General features: G+C 43.8%; 1 protein-coding gene across 1 annotated transcript in view; it reads left to right on the top strand.

Annotated features, from left to right (window-relative positions):
* Positions 1-21787, top strand: part of LOC115102685 (serine/threonine-protein kinase WNK2-like) — a 79899-nt gene extending 58112 nt beyond the window's left edge. The window contains exons 16-26 of the mRNA XM_065006059.1: positions 96-197; positions 2152-2200; positions 5974-6140; positions 6479-8664; positions 8928-9054; positions 15870-16166; positions 16433-16785; positions 17100-17326; positions 17509-17604; positions 17684-17859; positions 18052-21787. Of these exons, the coding sequence (XP_064862131.1) occupies positions 96-197; positions 2152-2200; positions 5974-6140; positions 6479-8664; positions 8928-9054; positions 15870-16166; positions 16433-16785; positions 17100-17326; positions 17509-17604; positions 17684-17859; positions 18052-18675 (4404 nt within the window). The 3' untranslated portion in view covers positions 18676-21787. The remainder of the gene's footprint in view (positions 1-95; positions 198-2151; positions 2201-5973; positions 6141-6478; positions 8665-8927; positions 9055-15869; positions 16167-16432; positions 16786-17099; positions 17327-17508; positions 17605-17683; positions 17860-18051) is intronic.
* The last annotated feature ends 1062 nt before the right edge of the window (positions 21788-22849 follow it).

Genomic DNA, 22849 nt, shown 5'->3' with positions numbered 1-22849 from the left:
TGGACTAACACCCAGTTCGCCATGCAGCCTGTGTTTGGTCCATTGAGTTTGGCTTTAAAAATATATATTTTGTGTATCTGTAATGTCTTGTGTAGGTGGAGGAGGATTTTGTCCTTGAGTCAGAGAAAGATACATTTGTGGAAGAGCTGAGGTCCATTGTCAAGAGAGCTCAGGAAATTCTCCTCACACATCAACAGGTCTGGTTTGAAAACATTGGTTATGTCCCACATGGCACCATAATACCTATTCCCTACATCAGGGGTTCTCAGAGTGGGGTCTGCTGGGTTCTCAAAGTGGGTGCTGTGGAGGTACTGCAGGGGGTCCACATCCAGATAAATACACTGCATGACCAAAAGTATGCTCGTCGAAAATCTCATTCCAAAATCATGGGCATTAATATGGAGTTGGTCCCTCCCTTTGCTGCTATAACAGCCTCCACTCTTCACTCTTCTGGGAAAGCTTTCCACTAGATGTTGGAACATTGATGCGGGGACTTGCTTCCATTCAGCCACGAGCATTAGTGAGGTCGGGCACTGATGTTGGGCGATTAGGACTGGCTCGCAGTCGGTGTTCCAATTCATCCCAAAGGTGTTCAGTGAGGTTGAGCTCCGGGCTCTTTGCAGCCCAGTCAAGTTTATCCACACTGATCTCGACAAACCATTTCATGGACCTTGCTTTGTGCACTTTTGCCACAAAGTTGGAAGCACAGAATCGTCTAGAATGTCATTGTATGCTATAGCGTTAAGATTTCCCTTTACTGGAACTAAGGGGCCAAGCGCAAACCATGAAAAACAGTGCAGACCATTATTCCTCCTCCATCAAACTTTACAGTTGGCACTATGCATTGGGGCAGGTAGCGTTCTCCTGGCATCCGCCAAACCCAGATTTGTCCGTCGGACTGCCAGATGGTGAAGCGGGATTCATTACGCCAGAGAACACATTTCCACTGCTCCAGAGTCCAATGGCGGCAAGCTTTACACCACTCCAGCCGACGCTTGGCATGTGTGGATTTCATGAAGCTCCCGATGAACAGTTATTGTGCTGACGTTTGCGTCCAGATTCAGTTTGGAATTTGGTAGTGAGTGTTGCAACCAAGGACAGACGATTTTTACACGCTTCAGCACTCTGCGGTCCAGTACAAGCCTACATACATACATACATACATACATACATACATACATACATACATACATACATGGTGGATAATTAGCTTCCCTACAGAAAAGACACTAACCTTCACACATTTAGATGGTGGGGTGGATGTGGGGCCAGAGACAGCAGGGGTTCAAACTGTAGAACGCAGTTCCGGCATTTGAATATAAAAATTGATTTTATCAAACACAACTATGCTACCTTATATCTCTGGGATCCTCAGGATGACAAATCAGAGCAAGATTACTGAATGTAAGTACATTATTTACCTTCAGAGGTGAATGTATCAAACCAGTTGCCGTGATAAAACGTTTTATTGCTGTGCACTCTCCTCAAACAATAGCATGGTATTTTTTCACTAATATTAGAGGTTTAGTTTTCAAACTGCAAAGTTTCTCTGCCTCGTTGCAAAATGTGTAGAATTGCAGGATATTCGCTTGAAAACAGCACATTTTTCTCTCCGATGCCAAGAGGCTGGCTGAAGAATTTGCTCTCACAAAAGGGGTCCTGGGCCCCTAAAAGTTTGAGAACCCCTGCCCTACATGGTCGAAAGTAGTACAATATAAAGGGAATAGGATGCTTTTTGGGAAGCTGCTCCGATATCCTTATGTAATGTCTTTTAGGCTCCTTTCTACTCTTAATCTTTAGACATACAGTTTGAAACACTGAACCCAGTACAGCGTACAGCCAGGGGTAAAGCATGTCCTGATGTCCATATTATGGTGCCTTGAAAACAGGTCCATGTATAGTACTGTCTGTCTTTTATCTTACCGTTATGGAAACAATATGTCAGTAGCCATGTCGGTAGCCATGTCCTATGTTTTGGTGAATGCTAAATCTAAACAGAGAGCTAATGTAATGGTGTATGGAGAACATACAGAGGCCCTTACCTTGGCTAATGTAATGGAGCAACCATAGCTAATTGGATTGATTACAATGTCATTCCACCTGTAAGTATGTTAACATCGTCTGTTCTGTGTTTTCCTGTTGTCTGTCCAGACTGGATCTATGGAACAGCTGCATGTGAGCACTCCAACAGGCACAGCAAGTGAGTTACCCCTCCCTGGCTTTGTTCAAAATGGCAACTACAGTGCATTGGGAAAGTTTTCAGACCCCTTGACTTTTTCCAAATTTTGTTGCCTTATTCTAAAATGTATTAAAGTTTAGACATTTTTGCTAATGGAAAAAAAAAAAAAAACAGATATCAAATTTACATAGCATTCAGACCCTTTACTCAGTACTTTGTTGAAGCCCCTTTGGCAGTAATTAAAGCCTCAAGTCTTCTTTGGTAAATAAATTACACTCAAGCTCTGTCAGGTTGGCTGCACAGCTATTTTCAGGTCTCTCCAGAGAGGTTTGATTTGGTTCAAGTCCGGGCTTTGGCTGGGCCCTCAAGGACATTCAGAGACTTGTTACCCTGCAGTCTAGGGGGGATGGAAACGAGACCCGTAACAGAGATCATAACAGTGAAAAGGAACAGTGACAACTAATAACAACAGACAACCTAAATCTAGGGGGGGGCGACTGTTGACTGCCACCTGTGACTAGGGCAGAAGGAGAGAAAACAAATGCACACAGGATACCTGTATCTGTAACCATTCCTGTGTTGTGTTGGCTGACCTCAACCCAATAGGAGGTCCTGAGCGCTGTAAAACAGGTTTTCATCACGGATCTCTGTACTTCGCTCCGTTCAGCTTTCACTCGATCCTGACTAGTCTCCCAGTCCCTGCCACTGAAAAACATCCCCATAGCATGATGCTGCCACCACCATGCTTCCCCGTAGGTAGAGATGGTATTGGCCAGGTGATGAGCGGTGCCTGGTTTCCTCCAGTGCCAAAGAGTTCAATCTTGCTTTCAACCTTGTTTCTCCTGGTCTGAGAGTCCTTTAAGTGCCTTTTGGCAAACTAGGCGGTCTGTCATGAGCCTTTTACTGAGGGGTGGCTTCCATCTGGCCACTCTACCATAAAGGCCTGATTGGTTGAGTGCTACAGAGATGGTTGTCCTTCTGGAAGTTTCTCCTGTCTCCACAGAGGAACATTGGGAGCTCTGTCAGAGTGACCATCAGGTTCTTGTTCACCTCCCTGACGAAGGACCTTCTCCCCCAATTGCTCAGTTTGGCCTAGCGGCCAGTTCCAGTAAGAGTCTTGGTGGTTCCAAACTGCTTCCATTTAAGAATGATGGAGGCCACTGTGTTCTTGGGGACCTTCAATGCTCAGGAAATGTTTTGGTACCCTTCCCAGATCTGTGCCTCGACGCAACCCTTTCTCGGAGCTCTACGGACAATTCCTTCGACCGCATGGCTTGGTTTTTGCTCTGACATGCACTATCAACTGTGGGACGTTTATATAGACAGGTGTGTGCATTCCAAGTCATGTCTAATCAATTGAATTTACCACAGGTGGACTCCAATCAAGTTGTAGAAACATCTTAAGGATGATCAATGGAAACAGGATGCATCTGAGCTCAATTTCGACTCTCATAGTAAAGGGTCTGAATACGTGCAAACATTTCTAAAAACATGTTTTCGCTTTGTCATTATCGGGTATTGTGTGTAGATTGATGAGGGGGAAACAATTGTTTAATCAATTTTAGAATAAGGCTGTAACTTAACAAAATGTTGGAAAAAGTGATGCGGACTGAATACTTTCCAAATGCACTGCGTTTCCCTGTATAGAGCATAGTGCATGTATAGTGCACTTCTTTTGACCAGATCCCTATGGGCACTAGATGGGGAATAGAATTCAATTTGGGACTCGCCCCTCCTCCTCCCCACTAGTCCTCTTATACTATATGAAGGTTAGATGGATAAGATCAAATAAATGCATAATTGTCCATTTACATTTTCGTAGTTGATTTTATTGTAACAAACTTTTTACACAGTTCGATTGACATGATATACTACATCTCTCCAGCTTCAAGTGGACTATAAATGGTCATGGCATCTGGTGCTTTGCCAAATGGAGTAGGTTACTATTTTACAACATGATGTTAGATGGTTCCTCAGCCGGAAAGTAGTCCATGGGCAAGGAGATATTGTAATCCATTGTTTGCTTTTCTTTAAATCCATTACAAACTTCAACTAAGTATAGCCACCTTTTAGCAAATACATCTAGGGTAGTGATAGGGGCATGTGAACATATATATATATTTATTTTTTGGGCCAAATCATCTTTAAGTAAATATGAAGTTGATTTCAGGTGATTTTGGTTACATGCACCTATCACTTTCATACATTTTTAGCTAGTTGTGGCTAAAGTTAGCTGAAGTTTGAAATGGTTGTTTAAGGAAAACAAACCATGGATTACAATTTCTCCAGGCTCATAGACTACTTTCAGGGTTACGAACCATCTAACATCATGTTGTAAAATAGTGAGCTACTCCTTTAACCCTTTTGTAACCCTAAAGCATTATGAATGATGTCCGTGGTCACTAAACAGATCTCCAAGCCATTCCTAGTCGATCACCAAACATTTCTGTAAAAACACAAGGATACGCCTTGCGTTCCTATTTTTTTTATTTGTTTCGTGCTGTTGGCTGTAGGTGCACTTGATTCAGCAGCCCGAGTGCCGGGAAGGCAAAGTGTTCCCATTTTGAACCATTTCATGTGTCTAAGGTAGAACTCCTCCTACCCAGCAGGCCCAGAGAGCAAATCAAGTGCACCTATAGGCCTACCACTGACCAATCAGATGGCTCAGATCACCGTGTCTACACAGTTTCCTCACGACAGTGTAAAAAGAAGGCTCGAATGCACAGCAAAGTTGATCATGTTCAATTTTAAAAGCATGACTAGAGAGCGACTCAATGAATACAGAAAAGAGCTGTTGTTTTTGAGTAAGTTTATATTTAAGTTGTTATTCAGCACTGTCAACACTTTGTTCAACAGTTTTATAAGCCATAAAATGCACCGTCGCTCCTTCCAGTCACACTACAACCAGCACTGCAGCTGCAATCAACGAGTACAGCAAAGACTGTCAATAAAATTGCGTTGTTATTATTAGCGGCTTGTGTCTTTTTAAATATCGAGGAATATTTCACTTACTCTGGTCATAGGAGTAACAACATGAATTGGTGCATGAGGCTGAAATAATGCTGCGCGACTTAAGTTTCGTTATTAACTGGAAGACTGTGTCCCCTTTTCTCAGTGGAGAGAGGGGGATGGTGAGTCTGGGGAGATGCAGCCTCACCACTGCTCTCTCCTTCCCCTCAGACTGACCATCAGATGCAGGCCATCAGTCCAGTAAAATAAAAAAACGTATTATGCTCACTCAGCTGTGCCTCACAAGTAATACAACAAGTGATCTATTACCAGTGTGATCATATAAGTTTAATTTTAAAATGGTCTGGGAAGAACAACATTGGCAGGGTAACTCAATCATAGCCAATATGCAGTGATAATGTATTGGGCCTGTAGCCCACTGCACAAACCTCATTGCTACAGAACTGTTTTTAATTGGTTAATGTTGCATAGGCTTACATTTTTAAAATCATGTTACAAAAAAAATCTCAGCAGTAGATCTCGGCTTGCATTTTGACTTAGTGATCTTGACTCAGAAAAGGTTGGTGAACACTGTTCTATGTGTTTATGAAGGCTCCATTAAGCCTTGAAAGTAAAGTTAGTTCATTCAAGTGGGACCTTTTCTATATTATTTTGCTCTCTATCTGCCAGTTGTGCAGCTCCTTGTGATTATTATTATTAATCATTATTAATGATTCTGAATTATTTCTAAAATATCTATATAGGTTTTATAAAGTGTTTAAGGAAACCTTGAAAGTTGTAGTTAGTTTAAAGTGGGACTTTTTATATATTATTTTATGTTCCAGTGGACTGGGCGCCTCAGTCGTCTCCGGTGGGCAGATGGAGGTTCTTCATCAACCAGACCATCAGACACAGAGACTCCACGTCCAACCAGGGAGGAGCGTCCACCCCTCCACCTCTCTCGACCGGAGAGGTCAGGGTGCCCCAGTCTACAGACACTGACAGAGGTACAGTAACAGTATGATTGGGTCAATGAAAGACACACCTGGGCAGTAATCTAACACAGGGCAGTAATTCCCTTTTCACGCTACCAAGCCCACCCCGAAAACAGTAGGGGTTGAAATATTTTCTGAACTGTCCTGTGCAGTTAGTGTCCTGCTCCAAAGGTGGGCTATGTACAGAAAATGTTGCAACCCCTTCTCCCATGTGCTGGTTTTAATATTGTCTCATTGCATTGTCTTTTCCAACGACTATGGTGGAAGCGTAACCAGGCCAGCGTAGTACGGCTGGGCTCGGCTTAGCTGTGTTTGGTTCTGTCTGTCGAGTAACACCAACTAAACCTCTGTCCCTCCTCTCTCTGGTCTTGTGTGCTCTGATTGGTCAATGTACTTTAGAGGGGGCGGAGGATCCCAGAGATCGGACTCCTCCTTCGCTGGAATGGTCTCCTCTCCTCCTCCCCGCTCCACGTCCACCCTGTGTGTCCCTGCCACCGCCTCCTCCCCCCCTGCCTCCGCCTCCACCGTTTCTGCCCCTGCCTCCATGTCTGCCCCCCCAGCCCCTGCTGCCCCCGCTCCTGACACGACGGCCTCTGCTGCCTCTGACAGTAGGGTTTCCGCCCTGACTTCTAGTGTCGCTAGTGCAGTTGTTGCCTCAGTCCCACACCCAGTCCCCGCTGCCTCGGCTAGGCTAGGCCTAGACCTGCAGGCTTCCATTAACCAAGCTTCCAGTGCCACCACAGCAACATCCTCCATCCCAACCACCGCTGCCAACCTCCCAGTCACTTCCATGGTAGCTGCTTCTGCCACCATCGCGCCCACTACCACCCCCTCTCCAACTGAAGCTCTGACCTCCCCAGCTACGAGTAGGGGCTCTATGGTGAGCCAGGGCCGAGGACCAAGCCTGGGTGATGTAGTAAAGGTGGCCACCCTAGGACAGTGTGTGTCTGGAGGGGACCACTCATCCACTGGCTCAATCCACCCACCAGTGGCTGTGGCTGCAGCCGTGGCCTCTCCTCCTGTTAGCCGTGCCGGTCTGGAGCAGCAGCAACACACTCTGCCTCAGATGCAGTGCACGGCAGCCCAGGTTCAGCCTCAGGTCCAGTTACAACAGCAACTCCAGACAGTGCAACAGGTACAGCAGCAGCAACCACTCCTAGAACATCAACAACACCTGAAGACTGTGCAACTCCAACAGGTACAGAAACAACAGCAAGAGTACCAAGAGCAGATACAACTGCAGCAGCAGAAGCAGCAACACGCGTTGCAACAATCTATTCAACAGTTGCAGATGCTGCAACAACATCAGCAGCAGTCTGAGGTACATTTGCATCCCCAGCTCAGTCACACAGAGCCGTTACAACAACAGTGTATGTCCCTGCAATCACAGACAGAGATGTTGCCGCTGGCACTACAACTACAGACTCAGCAAATGCCTGTCCAAATGCAGAACACACAGTTACACATGCAACAGCTACACCAGTTGCCACCACCACAGCAAAAACAACCAGTCATTTCACAGCAACAGGCAGCGATTGACTTGCAGCCACAGCATCAGCAACAGTTAACTCTGCAACAAGCACTGCATATTCAGCAGCAACAGCAAATGCTCCAACAGCAACAACAGCAGCAGCAGCAACAACAGCAGCAACAACAGCAGCTGTCAGTGAACCAACAGTATGTCCAACAACAATCAGTACAGCCACTAAACATGGCGCTGGTACAACAGCAAGCTCAACAACTCCCTCTAGAACAGACACAACAACTAGTACAGCAACAGCAGCAACAACAAAAACAACAAGAGGTTAACCATCAGCAGCAGCAGGTGCCCCAGCAGGCTCCTCCCCAGAAGCAGACGTCATTACAACAGTCAGAGTGGAAGAGGTCTACAGAGGAGGACGGTGTGACAGAGGATATAGGCAGTCACTCTGCCCCTCTACATCCCTCCTCAGACTTATCTTTGCCCCTCAACATTAACACAACCTCCGATGCCCCCTTACCACCCCTCTCCCTCACCTTGACCCCATCCCCAGTCCAACCATCCTCTGTGGCCGAGTCGGACAGCGAGGGCCCTCCCAAAATCGAGTTTGTAGACAACCGCATTAAGACTCTGGATGAAAAGCTGAGGAACTTGTTGTATCAGGAGTATAGTAGTGGGGCAGCTGTGACGGGGGGAGCTGCTGTGGCTTCTACCGCAGGTGCCACCGCAGTGTCAGCAGCCTCCACATCGGCAGGAGGGGATGAATCCTCGGAGCCGCACTCGCTCCAACCCTCCTCCTTTCCTCCTCCCGTGTTGTCATCCTCAGACACCTCTCCTCACTCTTCCTCCTCCACCACCTCCTCCACCACCTCCCGCTCCTCCTCCACCTCTCCTGACCTGGAAAGGGGGAGAGGAGTGGAGGAGGAGGCTCCACCAGCAAGCCCGGTGGAGCAGCAGCCTGGCCCGTCTCTTTCCTCCGCCTCCCTCGCTTCCTCCCTCCTTGCCTCTCCACACGGAGACTCGGCCGGGCCCCGCCTATCCCTGGAGAACCCACTGTTTTTGTAAGTAAGGTCCACATATCTGGATGTTGAATTGAAACATTGAATAGTGTTTGATTGACTTTTACCTGAAACTTTATGTAAAGATCACTACTTCGATTGCCTTGTTCTTATGAATGTCTTTTTCAATGCTACGGTTCTTGTTATGTAAGTTTATGATATTCCAGCATCTCTTTTTTTTTCTCTCCGAGTGTCTCTACCCCCGATTTTGGCAGCCACTCTTACCATGTCGCTATGTTACCTATCCCCTCCCCCTACCCCTCCAGGCTGCCCCCCCTCACTCTGACACCAGTACCCCAGGAGAAGTCACTACGTGGCCCGCAAATCTGCACCCCGTCCCCCTGGGCCCTGGATCGCCGCCACAGCACAATGCAGGAGGTGGATATTTTGGCCTAAACCTGACATGTCCTAGTATCAGAAATCCCGTTAGCAAGAAATCCTGGACTCGCAAATTCAAAAGCTGGGCTTGCAAACTGCACCACTCCGCCAGCTTGTTCAAGAAGCCCAGAGTCCAGCAAGGTAGCGTGATCTTAGAGAGAGAGAGAGAGAGGGTGAATGGGATGTTGGTTGGTGGGGGTGTTTATCTCAAATACAAATGGGTAGATACAGTATGTTTCGTGTAACCTAGTTGTGTTGTTTCTGATCATCTTTGACAGCAATTATTTGATTGTTTATTCTTTAACAAGTAATTAGTAACTGTAATTGTATCTATTGTAATGTTATTGTCTTTGTTGTATAGTGCCATGTCGATGATATCACTACATGATACATTACTCGTTTGGATTTATTTGTTTTGGAGAATGGCTTTACTAAATTTATTTTGGCAATCTTTTTTTTGTTTGCATGGGGGATAACTCACCCTTGGCATGAGGCTGGAATAGTGGAAAGAAGCATAGAGAAGAGGAGCCAGAGAAGGGGGGATGAGGAGGAACATGGTACAGAGTGTAGGAAGGAAGGAGGGAAGAGACGGGCATCATCAGGAGGGTGATAAGTCCGTGGTGCAGATGAGCTTACTACTGTAACTCTGGAGGTGCATGTGGATCTGCAGCCCCCGAGCTAGTATGCCCACCACAGCCCCACCACACCCTCTGCTCTGTAGGCCACTGCCCAGTCAGTGCCAACACACCAAACACTGCCCTCACCACACCAACCACCCCACCTGCTGGCACAGAGTAGCTAAGAGCACCCCACACACACTCGCACATACACAACGGTTCAAGGACACACACATAATGTACACACACATAATGTACACACAAACACTCCCCTACGTATTTATTTGGACAGTGAAGCTCAAACTTTTAATTTGGCTCTATACTCCAGCATTTGAGATCAAATGTTTTATATGAGGCGACTGTACAGAATGTCACCTTTTTATTTGTATGAAAATACCCTCACATGGTGACGTACTGTCACCTCATAAAACATTTGATCTCAAATCCAAAATTCTGGACTACAGAGGCAAATGAAAAATTTTAGGTTTGCTCTCCAAATAAATATGTAGGGGCGTGTACATACCATGCTTTCAGGGCTCACTTACATACCACGCTTTGAGGGCTCACAATCACACGTGGCACATGTCATGGCAATCACTGCATATGTATGCAGTACATTTAGATGCAATACATTCCTTAAAATACTTTCTACATGAGCCATTTGCTTTGTCAGTATGTTATGTATTGTATGTGATATCCTAGATTATGATGACAGTCATAATTTACTATACATTGTGCACATTGTACAGTACATGGTTTAGAAGTAACTACAGTACCAGTCAAAAGTTTGGACACACCTACTCATTCCAGGGTTTTTCTTTATTTTTACTATTTTCTACATTGTAGAATAATAGTGACGACATCAAAACTATGAAATAACACATATGGAATAATGTAGTAACCAAAAAAGTGTTAAACAAATCAAAATATATTGTACATTTTAGATTCTTCAAAGTAGCCACCTTGATGACAGTTTTGCACACTTTTGACTGGTACTGTATATATATATATACTGTTTCTTTCCTAACTGCATAGGCTTTTGTAAGGTTAAGCTTACAGTATACGCTTATATTGTTTTAGCAGACTGCTATTCTTATATGTATTAGTGTGTTTCACTGTAGTTTAGTTATGTGTATTTTCATTTTACACTACATGGCCAAATGAGTGGATTCGGCTCTTTCAGCCACACCCGAAGCTGACAGTTGTATAAAATTGAGCACACCGCCATGCAATCTCCATAGGAAAACATTAGCAGTAGAATGGCCCGTACTGAAGAGCTCAGTGACTTTCAACGTGGCACCGTCATAGAATGCCACCTTTCAAACAAGTCAGTTTGTCAAATTTCTGCCCTGCTGGAGCTGCCCCGGTCAACTGTAAGTGCTGTTATTGTGAAGTAGAAATGTCTAGGAGCAACAACGGCTCAACTGCGAAGTGGTAGGCCACACAAGCTCACAGAATGGGACCGCTTAGTGCTGAAGAGCGTAGTGCTTAACAGTTGTCTGTCCTCAGTTGCAGCACTCACTACCGAGTTCCAAATTTCCTCTGAAAGCAACGTCAGCACAAGAACTGTTTGTCTGGATCTTCATGAAATTAGTTTCCATGCCCCGACAAGCCTAAGATCACCATGCGCATGCCAAGCTTCGGCTGGAGTGGTGTATAGCTCGCCTTTCCAGTGGAAATGCATTCTCTGGAGTGATGAATCACGCTTCACCATCTGGCAATCCGATGGACGAATCAAATCTAGGTTTGGCGGATAACAGGAGAACTCTACCAACATGCATAGTGCCAACTGTAAAGTTTGGTGGAGGAGGAATAATGGTCTGTGGCCGTTTTTCATGGTTCGGATTAAGGCCGAAAAAAATAAATTGTGTACTTTATACCCCTTTTTCTCCCCATTTTCGCGATATTCAATTGGTAGTTACAGTGTTGTCCCATCGCTGCTACTCCTGTACGGACTCGGGGCCATGTAGTGATTTGATTTGAGAGGCGAAGGTCGAGAGCCATGTGTTCTCCGAAACACCAGCCCGCCAAGCCGCACTGCTTCTTGACACACTGCATGCGCCCGGCTGCCACAAGGAGTCGACGCTGGGCCAATTGTGCTTCACCTAATTGGTCTCCCGGTCACGGCCGGTTGCGACACAGCCCGGGATCGAACCTGGATTTTTAGTGATGCAGTGCCTTAGACCGCTGTGTCACTCAGGAGGCCTGTAAGGAAACCTTAACGCTACAGTATATAATGACATTCTAGACAATTCTGTGCTTCCAACTTTGTGGCAACAGTTTGGGGGGAAGGCCCTTTCCTGTTTCAGAATGAAAATGCCCCTTGCACAAAGCGAGGTCCATACAGAAATGCTTTTTCAAGATCGGTGTGGAAGAACTTGACTGGCCTGCACAGAATCCTGACCTCAACCCCATCGAACACCATTGGGATGAATTGGAATGCCGACTGCGAGCCAGGCCTAATCACCAAACATCAGTGCCCAACCTCACTAATGCTCTTGTGGCTGAATGGAAGCAAGTCCCTGCAGCAGTGTTCAAACATCTACTGGAAAGCCTTCCCAGAAGAGTGAAGGCTGTAATAGCAGCAAAGGGGAGGACCAACTCCATATGAATGCCAATGAGTTTGGAATGAGATGTTTGACGAGCAGGTGTCCACATACTTTTGTAGTTTTACACTACATACACATGTAGTGTATGTGCACTTGTTCTACATATGTGTGTATACAGTTGAAGTCAGAAGTTTACATACACTTAGGTTGGAGTCATTAAAACTCATTTTAAACCACTCCACAAATTTCTTGTGAACAAACTATAGTTTTGGCAAGTCGGTTAGGACATCTACTTAGTGCATGACACAAGTCATTTTTCAAAAAATTGTTTACAGACAGATTATTTCACTTACATTTGAAGTTAGAAGTTTACATACACCTTATCCAAATACATTTAAACTCAGTTTATCACAATTCCTGACATTCAATCCTAGTAAAAACTCCCTGTGTTAGGTCAGTTAGGATCACTACTTTATTTTAAGAATGTGAAATTTCAGAATATTTAGTAGAGAATGATTTATTTCAGCTTTTATTTCTTTCATCACATTCCCAGTGGGTCACAAGTTTACATACACTCAATTAGTATTTGGTAGCATTGCCATTAAATTGTTTAACTTGGGTCAAACGTTTCGGGTAGCCTTCCACAAGCTTCCCACAATAAGTTGGGTGAATTTTGGCCCATTCCTCCTGACAGAGCTGGTGTAACTGAGTCAGGTTTGTAAGCCTCCTTGCTCGCACACGCCTTTTCAGTTCTGGCCACACATTTTCTATCAGATTGAGGTCAGGGCTTTGTGATTGCCTCTCCAATAATTTGACTTTGTTGTCTTTAAGCCATATTGCCATAACTTTGTAAGTATGCTTGGGGTGATTTTCCATTTGGAAGACCCATTTGTGACCAAGCTTTAACTTCCTGACTGATGTGTTGAGATTTTGCTTCAGTATATACACGGAATTTTCCTTCCTCATGAGCCATCTATTTTGTGAAGTGCACCAGTCCCTCCTGCAGCAAAGCACCCCCACAACATGATGTTGCCACCCCGTGCTTCAGGGTTGGGATGGTGTTCTTCGGCTTGCAAGCCTCCCCCTTTTTCCTCCGAACATAATGATTGTCATTATGGCCAAACAGTTATATTTTGTTTTCATCAGACCAGAGGACATTTCTCCAAAAAGTACAATCTTTGTCCCCATGTGCAGTTGCAAACCGTAGTCTGGCTATTTTATGGCAGTTTTGGAGCAGTGGTTTCTTCCTTGCTGAGCGGCCTTTCAGGTTATGTCAATATAGGACTCGTTTTACTGTGGATATAGATACTTTTATACCTGTTTCCTCCAGCATCTTCACAAGGTCCTTTGGTGTTGTTCTGGGATTGATTTGCACTTTTCGCACCAAAGTACGTTCATCTCTAGGAGACAGAACGAGTCTCCTTCCTGAGCGGTTTGACGGCTGCGTGGTCCCATGGTGTTTATACTTGAGTACTATTGTTTGTACAGATGACCGTGGTACCTTCAGTCGTTTGTAAATTGCTCCCAAGGATGAACCAGACTTGTGGAGGTCTACAATTGATTTCTTTTGATTTTCCCATGATGTCAAGCAAAGAGGCACTGAGTTTGAAGGTAGGCCTTGAAAAACATCCACAGAGACACCTCCGATTGATTCAAATTATGTCAATTAGCCTAACAGAAGCTTCTAAAGCCATGACATAATTTTCTGTAATTTTACAAGCTGTTTGGAGGCACAGTCAACTTAGAGTATGTAAACTTCTGACCCACTGGAATTGTGATACAGTGAATTGTACAGTTGAAGTCGGAAGTTTACATACACTTAGGTTGGAGTCCTTCAAACTTGTTTTTCAACCACTCCACAAATTTATTGAACCATTCCACAAATTTTCCCAACAGTTGTTTACAGACAGATTATTTCACTTATAATTCACTATATCACAATTCCAGTTGGTCAGAGGTTTACAAACACTAAGTTTTACCTTTAAACAGCTTGTAAAATTCCAGAAAATGATGTCATGGCGTTAGAATATTTTATTAGGCTAATTTACACAATTTGAGTCAATTGGAGGTGTACCTGTAGATGTATTTCAAGGTCTACCTTAAAACTCAGTGCCTCTTGGGACCACTCAGCCGTCATACCGCTCAGGAAGGAGAAGCGTTCTGTCTCCTAGAGAGGAACATACTTTGGTGCGAAAAGTACAAATCAATCCCAGAACAAAAGTAAAGGACCTTGTAAAGATGCTGGGGGAAACAGGTACAAAAGTATCTATATCCACAGTAAAACGAGTCCTATATCGACATAACCTGAAAAGCCGCTCAGCAAAGAAGAAGCCACTGCTCCAAAACCACCATAAAAAAGCCAGACTACGGTTTGCAACTGCACATGGGGACAAAGATTATGTGGATATATTGAAGCAACATTTCAAGACATCAGGCAGGAAGTTAAAGCTTGGTCGCAAATGGGTCTTCCAAATGGACAATGATCCCAAGCATGCTTGCAATGTTGTGGCAAAATGGCATAAGGACAACAAAGTCAATGTATTGGAGTGGCCATCAGAAAGCCCTGACCTCAATCCTATAGAAAATGTGTGGGCAGAACTAAAAAAGCATGTGCGAGCAAGGAGGCCTACAAACCTGACTCAGTTACACCAGCTCTGTCAGGAGGAAAGGGCCAAAATTCACTCAACTTATTGTATGATGCTTGTGGAAGGCTACCTGAAAAGTTTGACCCAAGTTAAACAATTTAATGGCAATGCTACCAAATACTAATTGAGTGTATGTAAACTTGTGACCAACTGGGAATGTGATGAAAGAAATAAAAGCTGAAATAAATAATTCTCTAGTATTATTCTGACATTTCACATTCTTAAAATAAAGTGGTGATCCTAACTGACCTAAGACAGGGAATTTTTACTATGATTAAATGTCAGGAATTGTGAAAAACTGAGTTTAAATGTATTTGGCTAAGGTGTATGTAAACTTCCGACTTCAACTGTATATGGTGATGTACTATCATACATAATGTGTAAAACCATATCAGCAGCATTCATGCCAAGCTGTACATTTTTACATTGCTATCTTAAATGATGCAACATATTCATATACCCAAATTCTGTTTAGAAACCCCCAGATATCATATACAACAAATGACATCCCTTTTAATCTACATTGTGGATCAATTTATTCATCCAGATTGACATGTGATGTCTGTGTGTGGGGTCTGATATGGTACAGGTAGTGTGTGTGCGTGTGTGTCTGTGTGTGTGTGTGTGTGTATACTGTGTACAGTATACTGATGCATACATTCAACTAACTGACCCCTCCCTAAAATGCATTTCTATCTCATGTCTTTATGTGAATATTAATTACTGACTTACAGTATATACCAACCCTTCCCACACCCCATAACATGTTATGCTTATTTAAGCATGTTTTTACTGTACATGTTATTTTTAAGTTATCTTTATCATTGTTTTTATGCTTATTCCTGTCACTGTAAGAAAAGGACAGCAAAACATTATAAGAATGCTATAGTTTTCTAAATCAATGTAATGTCACACACGCATTCCCATGAACTGTAAGCTTGTCTACAATAGAATACTTATTTGTGTAGTCACAGGGTTGCTGTCTGATAATGAGATGTCATGGGATTTAATGATCTTTAACTCTGTTTTTCTGTGTTTGTGGTGTCTGCGTCCACGTCTTATCCCTGTGCTTGTCGGTATACCCCTCTGTGTGTGCCTATGTCTGTGTGTTTGTCTATCTACCTTGTCCTCACATCTGTATCTATACCCATGTGTGTGTCTCTGTCTCCGTGTCTCTGTCCTCCTCTCTCTCCCCCTGTTGTTTTTCATTCCCCCTCTTTTTACCAGACGGTCACTTTAGTGGCAGTCAGGCAGTCAGAGAGGAGAGAGAGGGGGCTTCCTCCAACCCTCCCCACTCACTCAAGGGACGATTTCAGGTACGAAACAGACTCTAGACACCTGTGTAGTTCTGAAAAGATTTGATAGGTAGGTTTAAGCAATATGGTAAAATAGCCTCACAGTGTACGAGAGGACACTACCAGTACTACCAGTACAGTACAGTACTACTACCAGGCCTATTAAATTCTTTCAGATCTATTAAGTGCCTAGAACTTCCTGATAATCACTTCCTGGTTAAATATCAGAATGTGCTGGAGGAGGAACACACACAAACTTAATGACTCCCACTTTGTATTTTCCCCAGGTCACCCCAGTGCCCCAGCCCCCTGAGGCCTCTCCCCCCAAGGAGGCAGCCTGTGGTACGGGCAGCAGCCACAGGAATGTGGGGCGCTTCTCTGTGACCCAGACGGAGAACCAGAAAGAGGAGAAAGAACTGACGGACAGCTCCCCTGTGTCTCCTGACCTGGAGAGAGAGAGGAGGAGGACCCGAGGGAAGGAGGGAGAGAGGGAGGAGGGGAAGAGGACTACAGCACTGAGCCACCCACCCCGAGGACATGGTCACGGGCATGGTCATTCTCCCCTGGGCAGTAGTGATGATGAGGAGAGTGAGATGGAGGATGAAGACCTGAGGAAGGAGCTGCACACGCTGAGAGAGAAGTGAGATGATACAATAGAATACCTTGTTTATTGGGAATTCATTTTGTGCAGTCAATGACCCATCTGGGAGACAGAGGAGAAAAAGGGACAGGGTTTATTTTCAGTATCATTCAACATGTTGATGTTTCTTCTATTTTGACTGACCAATTTTTACTCTTTCCCACGCACCCACTCCCTGCCTGTCTACATTCTCAACATATGACTCTTCTCTCCTCCTCAACTCTGTCGCTCTGCCATTAATGATCTCCCAAACCCCATTCTCTTCATGTCTCCGTCCTCCATTCCTCCCCCTGTATTTTACCTCTCTTCCCCAGGCACATCAAGGAGGTGGTGTCCCTCCACACTCAGCAGAACAGAGAGCTCCAGGAGCTGTACAGACAGCTGCGCTCCCTCAAATACCACCAGCAGACCCTGCCCCGCACCCCACCCTTCCCCTCCGGGTCCCCAGCCCTCTCCCCCCGCAGGCACAGGCCAGCCAAAGCCAAGCTCCGACCCAGACCCCACTCACACATGGACAACAATGGACTCGCTGGTCACCCCGGTAACCAATCTCTCTTTCTGGGTCTACTCTCTGACTTGATCTGTGTATTTCTCTCTCTCTCCCTCGGTCTTCTCTCTTTGACTTCTCGCTCTCTGTTTTATCTTTCCCTCTCTCTCTCCCGATCATCTCTCTCCCACTGAACGTGATATATGTGATATCTGACTATGTTGTCTCTGCTGAAGGTATACAACAGTCCAGTAGTTTCTCAGGGGGAGAACAGAGAAAACTGCCGCCATACTGCAACCCAGAACAAATCACCCTACTGACTACCAAAAGAGGTAATAGTTTCACCGAAACCTAACTCTTCCTCTGAGCAAGTAGCGTTTGATTGATTTTCTTCCCTTTCTCTCTTCTCAGACCACAGTCCTCCCTCCCAGGGTGCCAGAAAGAGCATGTTCACAGATGACTTGCACAGACTGGTGGATGATTGGACGAAGGAGACAGTGGGTCCCGCCGCCCCCAAGCCCTCGCTCAATCAGATCAAGCAGATTCAGCAGGTGCAGGAGTTGGGAGGGTGGCCACGGGCCACAGAGGTAACGCACCAGGCCTCACGTGACCTATACGTATATAGTGCATGTGTATTTATTGCCCATGTACAGTATTCCATTGCCAATGTATTGTGTACACGCTTGTACATTTTTGTACAATTCAGTGTATGACTGCAAGCTACCAAAAACCGTTGGATGTCGTTATTGTGTGTCACATTAGTGATGTCTTCGTTCCAGGTGGCTCCTCCTGGTTGGTTCCCTGTGGCACCACTGAACCCCCAGGCCTCCCCAGCCCCCTCCAGCCTCACTGCTCCAGCCCCAGCTCAGTACACCACTGGGGGGGGCCAGTGGAGTGGGGTGGGGGGACCACCAGGACCACAACAACAACAAACACACATGCCTCCAGTCCCTCAGCTGCATCAAAGTTTACACCTCCAGCAAGCCCAGCCTACTCACCCATTACAGATACAACCCCTAATCCAGACTCAACTACTGTCTCAGTCCCTGTCTCCCGTAGAGCCACAGACAGGGCAACAACAGATACCCCAGCAGCCCCATTTAGGTGTAGGAACCCCACCTCCGAATCAGAATAAACCTCTGTTGCCTTCCCAGGTGTCCCCATCGTCTCAGCTGGCCCTAGCTCAGCCTGGGTGTCTGATTCCTGGGTCTAGCAACAATGCGGTAGTGGAGCCCATAGACATTGGTGCTGCTCCTGCTGCTCCTGCCCCCGGTGGCTCCGGGGGGACATTGTGCTTCTGCTCCTCCTCCTGCTCCTCCTCCTGCTCTGCTGCTGCTCGACCATCCAGTGCCAAACTTCACCCCACGCCCCCAACCTCCACTCTTCCTCTGGGACAGCAGTAAAAAGAAAATGAGAGGGGGGAAGAGTGAGTTAGATTAGGATGGAACAAGGGAAGTAGAAAAAAAGATGGAGATGATGGATGTGTAAAAACCACGTGGAAAGTTTGAGAGTGTGTATGTTATGAGCGGTAACGTCTGACAATGAGAAAATGGACGCCATTATATTTGTAAAGATGAGATGGGAAGTGAATGTGAGAGATGGTTGAGTCTATGTAGACAGAATATGTACAGACAGAGGGCAATATGAAACTCTTGGGAGGGGGGGGTCATGATATTGGTGTGTTTGAGATGTACAAAATTAGGTAATGTGTGTGTGTTTGTGTTGCCATTGATTTCCTCAGTACATATTCCTTGTGTGTTTTGACACCAAGTAACAGTCATGTTATTTTTAAAATCCAACTAAGTTTGACCCAGAACTCTTCCTCCCAAGCTGAGACATGAAGGAACAGAAAACATTGACATATTTTTGTTTTGTTTTTGTCAATGCTTACTTATATCGAAAAGGACTAAGAATTTTAAAAGTGCAATTAGTAACTGTCATCTAAATTGTATCATCCTGTGATGTTCTGATTTGTCTGTGGTGGCGTTTAACCAAATAATTTTGTAGAAGCACGTTGACAACAACCAACCAAACATTTACACGCAGTAACTGACATATTACATGAGTATAGCACAAATGTTTCAACAGGCTACCAATGAGATATAAAGCAGGTGCAACAACAGCATGTTACAGTAACACCACAGAGCATGGTAATAGTGGTGCTACCTGGCTATTATCACTACCACAATGCCACTAAGCACACTGTTGTACAGTCTAGTGCACGGGCAAGGCATGTACTTCGTGGATTATAATTTTTTACATTGATAAATAAGTGTCAATCAGTAGATTAAAGAAGATTTTAAATGACATGTTGAGTAACATGATTAAATTGTGATCAATATATGAATATGTTCAGTGAGCTTTCATTGAATAAACACTCATCAAAACACTAAGACTGCATGACCTTACGGCTACAATGTACCTTTACTTGCCTGCAATCTGCTTGCACTTGTGCTTATATTTTTCACTTCTGCTGTTGTGCACAACAACAAACTCTGAGGTAATTTATTGATCAGAAATAAATCTGTTTTATTTGAGCTAGAATCAATTTGTTTTAGGGAAATATTGAATTTACTCAATACCAATTGCTACACTGCATATCAAAGGTGTCATACAAGGAAAACTGATAAGAAAACAAACTGCCAAGTAATTTTATGGAATGGGGAAACCAACTATATGGGCTGTCCTCATATTGCCTTTTAGAATGAATACTTTACTGTGTGTGTGTGACAGTTTTATTTTGTGTGACAAAAGCTTTGTAATATTGCTGCACTGCATCACAAATCGAATCCCCACTACTTCCATAAAAGCAGACTAACATTAGTTGTTACTGTACCAGATTGTTTACCTATAGAACCCATCATGTATTGGTTCTGTCTCTCCTCAAGACGTCAAAGAAGTCAGTTAAGTGAGTGGTGCTCGGACCCATAAAGTCCATAGATATAGTACGTCCCAAATGGCACCCTAATCTTGTAAAGTAGGGTACCATTTGGGACATGACTTTACGGCTCCCGAGTGGCGCATTTCTGTGCCACAGTCGACACTACATACACCCTAGTTCGAATCCAGGCTGTATCACAACCGGCCGTGATTGGGAGTCCCATAAGGCGGCGCACAATTGGCCCAGCGTGTCATTGTAAATAAGAATTTGTTCTTAACTGACTTGCCTAGTTAAATAAAGGTTTAATTCAAAAAGTGTCATTGAAAAAAAATAGTTTGTTAGACAGCATTGTAAGAGCCTTTTTCTGGATTTAAGTATTAGTGAACATTTTTGTCCTTAACAAGTTGTTTTACGTGTGAATTACTCTTTTGTAAATTCGACTAGAAGGATCTTTAACAGATCTGCATGCACACAGCAAAAGGTTTACTGACTTCCATTTCTCAACTTACTCCAGTGAGTGACAGGGATGCACATGGACAATGAGATACAGTACAATCATCATTGCATTTAGCTATACATATAAATTTGACCATTGATAAATACATTTTCTGAAAGCTTACTTGGTACTATAAGTTTTATAGTTAAATCAGTATTTCTGTTTTTATTTAAATGTATAATGATAGAGAGTTTTTCCCACAGCAAAGAGGAGATGGTAGAGCATATGTGAAAAAGACTGCTTCATAGTGAGCTGAAAACTCACTAAAACTAATGAAAGTGGAAGGAGGAAAAACAAAACATTCATTTTGGGGAGCTAAAACAGTTGGTGCTTATAGTTGTTCACAAACTTAACACTTTACCAATTGCATATGAATATATAGTTTAACATAATGGTTTTCAGTATTTATGTTTTATTTTTATGAGACAACCCACATTTTCACAGTAAAATAGTTTAATATTATTAGTGGAGAGGAGGAAGTTACTGTGCTGTCAAGTCAATACTAACATGTTGACTATATGTCACAGCTTTGATGATATTCATGAAAAGGAAATGTGGAACTCGCCCTGATGTGTTACCAAAATGTAATCTAAAGGAAAAAAATATTATTTTTGTATTTTGAAATGGGGTTGTACAAAATGTAAAATCGTGTTCTTCTGATCAGTATTTTAAAATATGAGGTTATCTGACACTAGAAAACATTGCTTCTCATCTCTGTTGGAGTCCCCCCAGGATATATTCTATTCCTCTCAGACTTTGTGTTGAAACAGAGTAATAGCTACATCATGTTTCAATTGTGAGAGGTTTTGTCAGTATGGTTCTAATCATAGAGATATACTGTATCAACTTGTTTTTATCTCTACGGAAACTTGATTCACTGGACAAACAATGAAACACCGTCAAGAGGTAGGCCTAGACTACCTTTAGGCCATTGGACTCATCTAACACACACTTCTCCTGATATTACACCTGACTGAGAACCAATGATTTAGAAGGACATTTAAATACAAAAACCTATAAATAAAACGTATGTTTCTGGTGATTTAACCTCTGTAATATTGTAACTAATTAAATTGTTGATTTTATTTATGTTTTTGTAACTAATCAAAATAAATGGTGTTAAACATCAAACTGTTAATGGGCATTTTATTGCTTATTCTGTTGGACCCACACCTGTCTTCAATTTCACCAATCTTGTCATATGGTTGAAATAATTGATATACACTGAACAAAAATATAAACGCAACATGTAATGTGTTGGTCCCATCTTTCACGAGCTGAAATAAAAGATCCCAGAAATATTCCAAATACAAAAATATTTCTCTCAGATGTTGTGCACAATTTTTTTTTATCCCTGTTAGTGAGCATTTATTTGCCAAGAAAATCCATCCACCTGAAAGGTGTGGCATATCAAGAAGCTGATTAAACAGCATGATCATTACACACGTGCACCTTGTGCTGGGGACAATAAAAGGCCACTCTAAAATGTGCAGTTTTGTCACAAAACACAATGCCACAGATGTCTCAAGTTTTGAAGTATCGTGCAATTGTCATGCTGACTGCAGGAATGTTGCCAGAGAATTGAATGTTAATTTCTCTACAATATTTCTCCTCTGTAGTTTTTGAGAATTTGGCAATACGTCCAACCGGCCTCACAACCGCAGACCACGTGTATGGTGTTGTGTGGGCGAGCGGTTTGCTGATGTCAAAGTTGTGAACAGTACCCCATGGTGGTAGTGGGGTTATGGTATGGGAAGGCATAAGCTATGGATAACAAACACAACTGCATTTTATCAATGGCAATTTGAATGCACAGAGATAGCGTGACGAGATCCTGAGGCCATTGTTTTGCCATAAATCTACAGCCATCACCTTGTTTCAGCATGATAATGCACTGCCCCATGTCACAAGGATCTTTACACAATTCCTGGAAGCTGAAAATGTCCCAGTTCTTCCATACCCTGCATACTCACCAGACATGTCACCCACTGAGCATTTTTGGTATGCTCTGGATCGATGTGTACGACAGCGTGTTCCAGTTCCTGCCAATATCCAGCAACTTTGCACAGTCATTGAAGAGAGTGGGAAAACATTCCACAGGCCACAATCAACAGTCTGATCAACTCAATGCGAAAGAGATGTGTTGCGCTGCTTGAGGCAAATGGTGGTCACACCAGATACTGACTGGTTTTCTGAACCA

This window comes from Oncorhynchus nerka, linkage group LG20, assembly GCF_034236695.1.
Source record: "Oncorhynchus nerka isolate Pitt River linkage group LG20, Oner_Uvic_2.0, whole genome shotgun sequence".
NCBI classification, from domain to species: domain Eukaryota; kingdom Metazoa; phylum Chordata; class Actinopteri; order Salmoniformes; family Salmonidae; genus Oncorhynchus; species Oncorhynchus nerka.
Note: the sequence above shows the minus strand (reverse complement) of the source record. Positions and strands in the feature narration are given on the sequence as shown.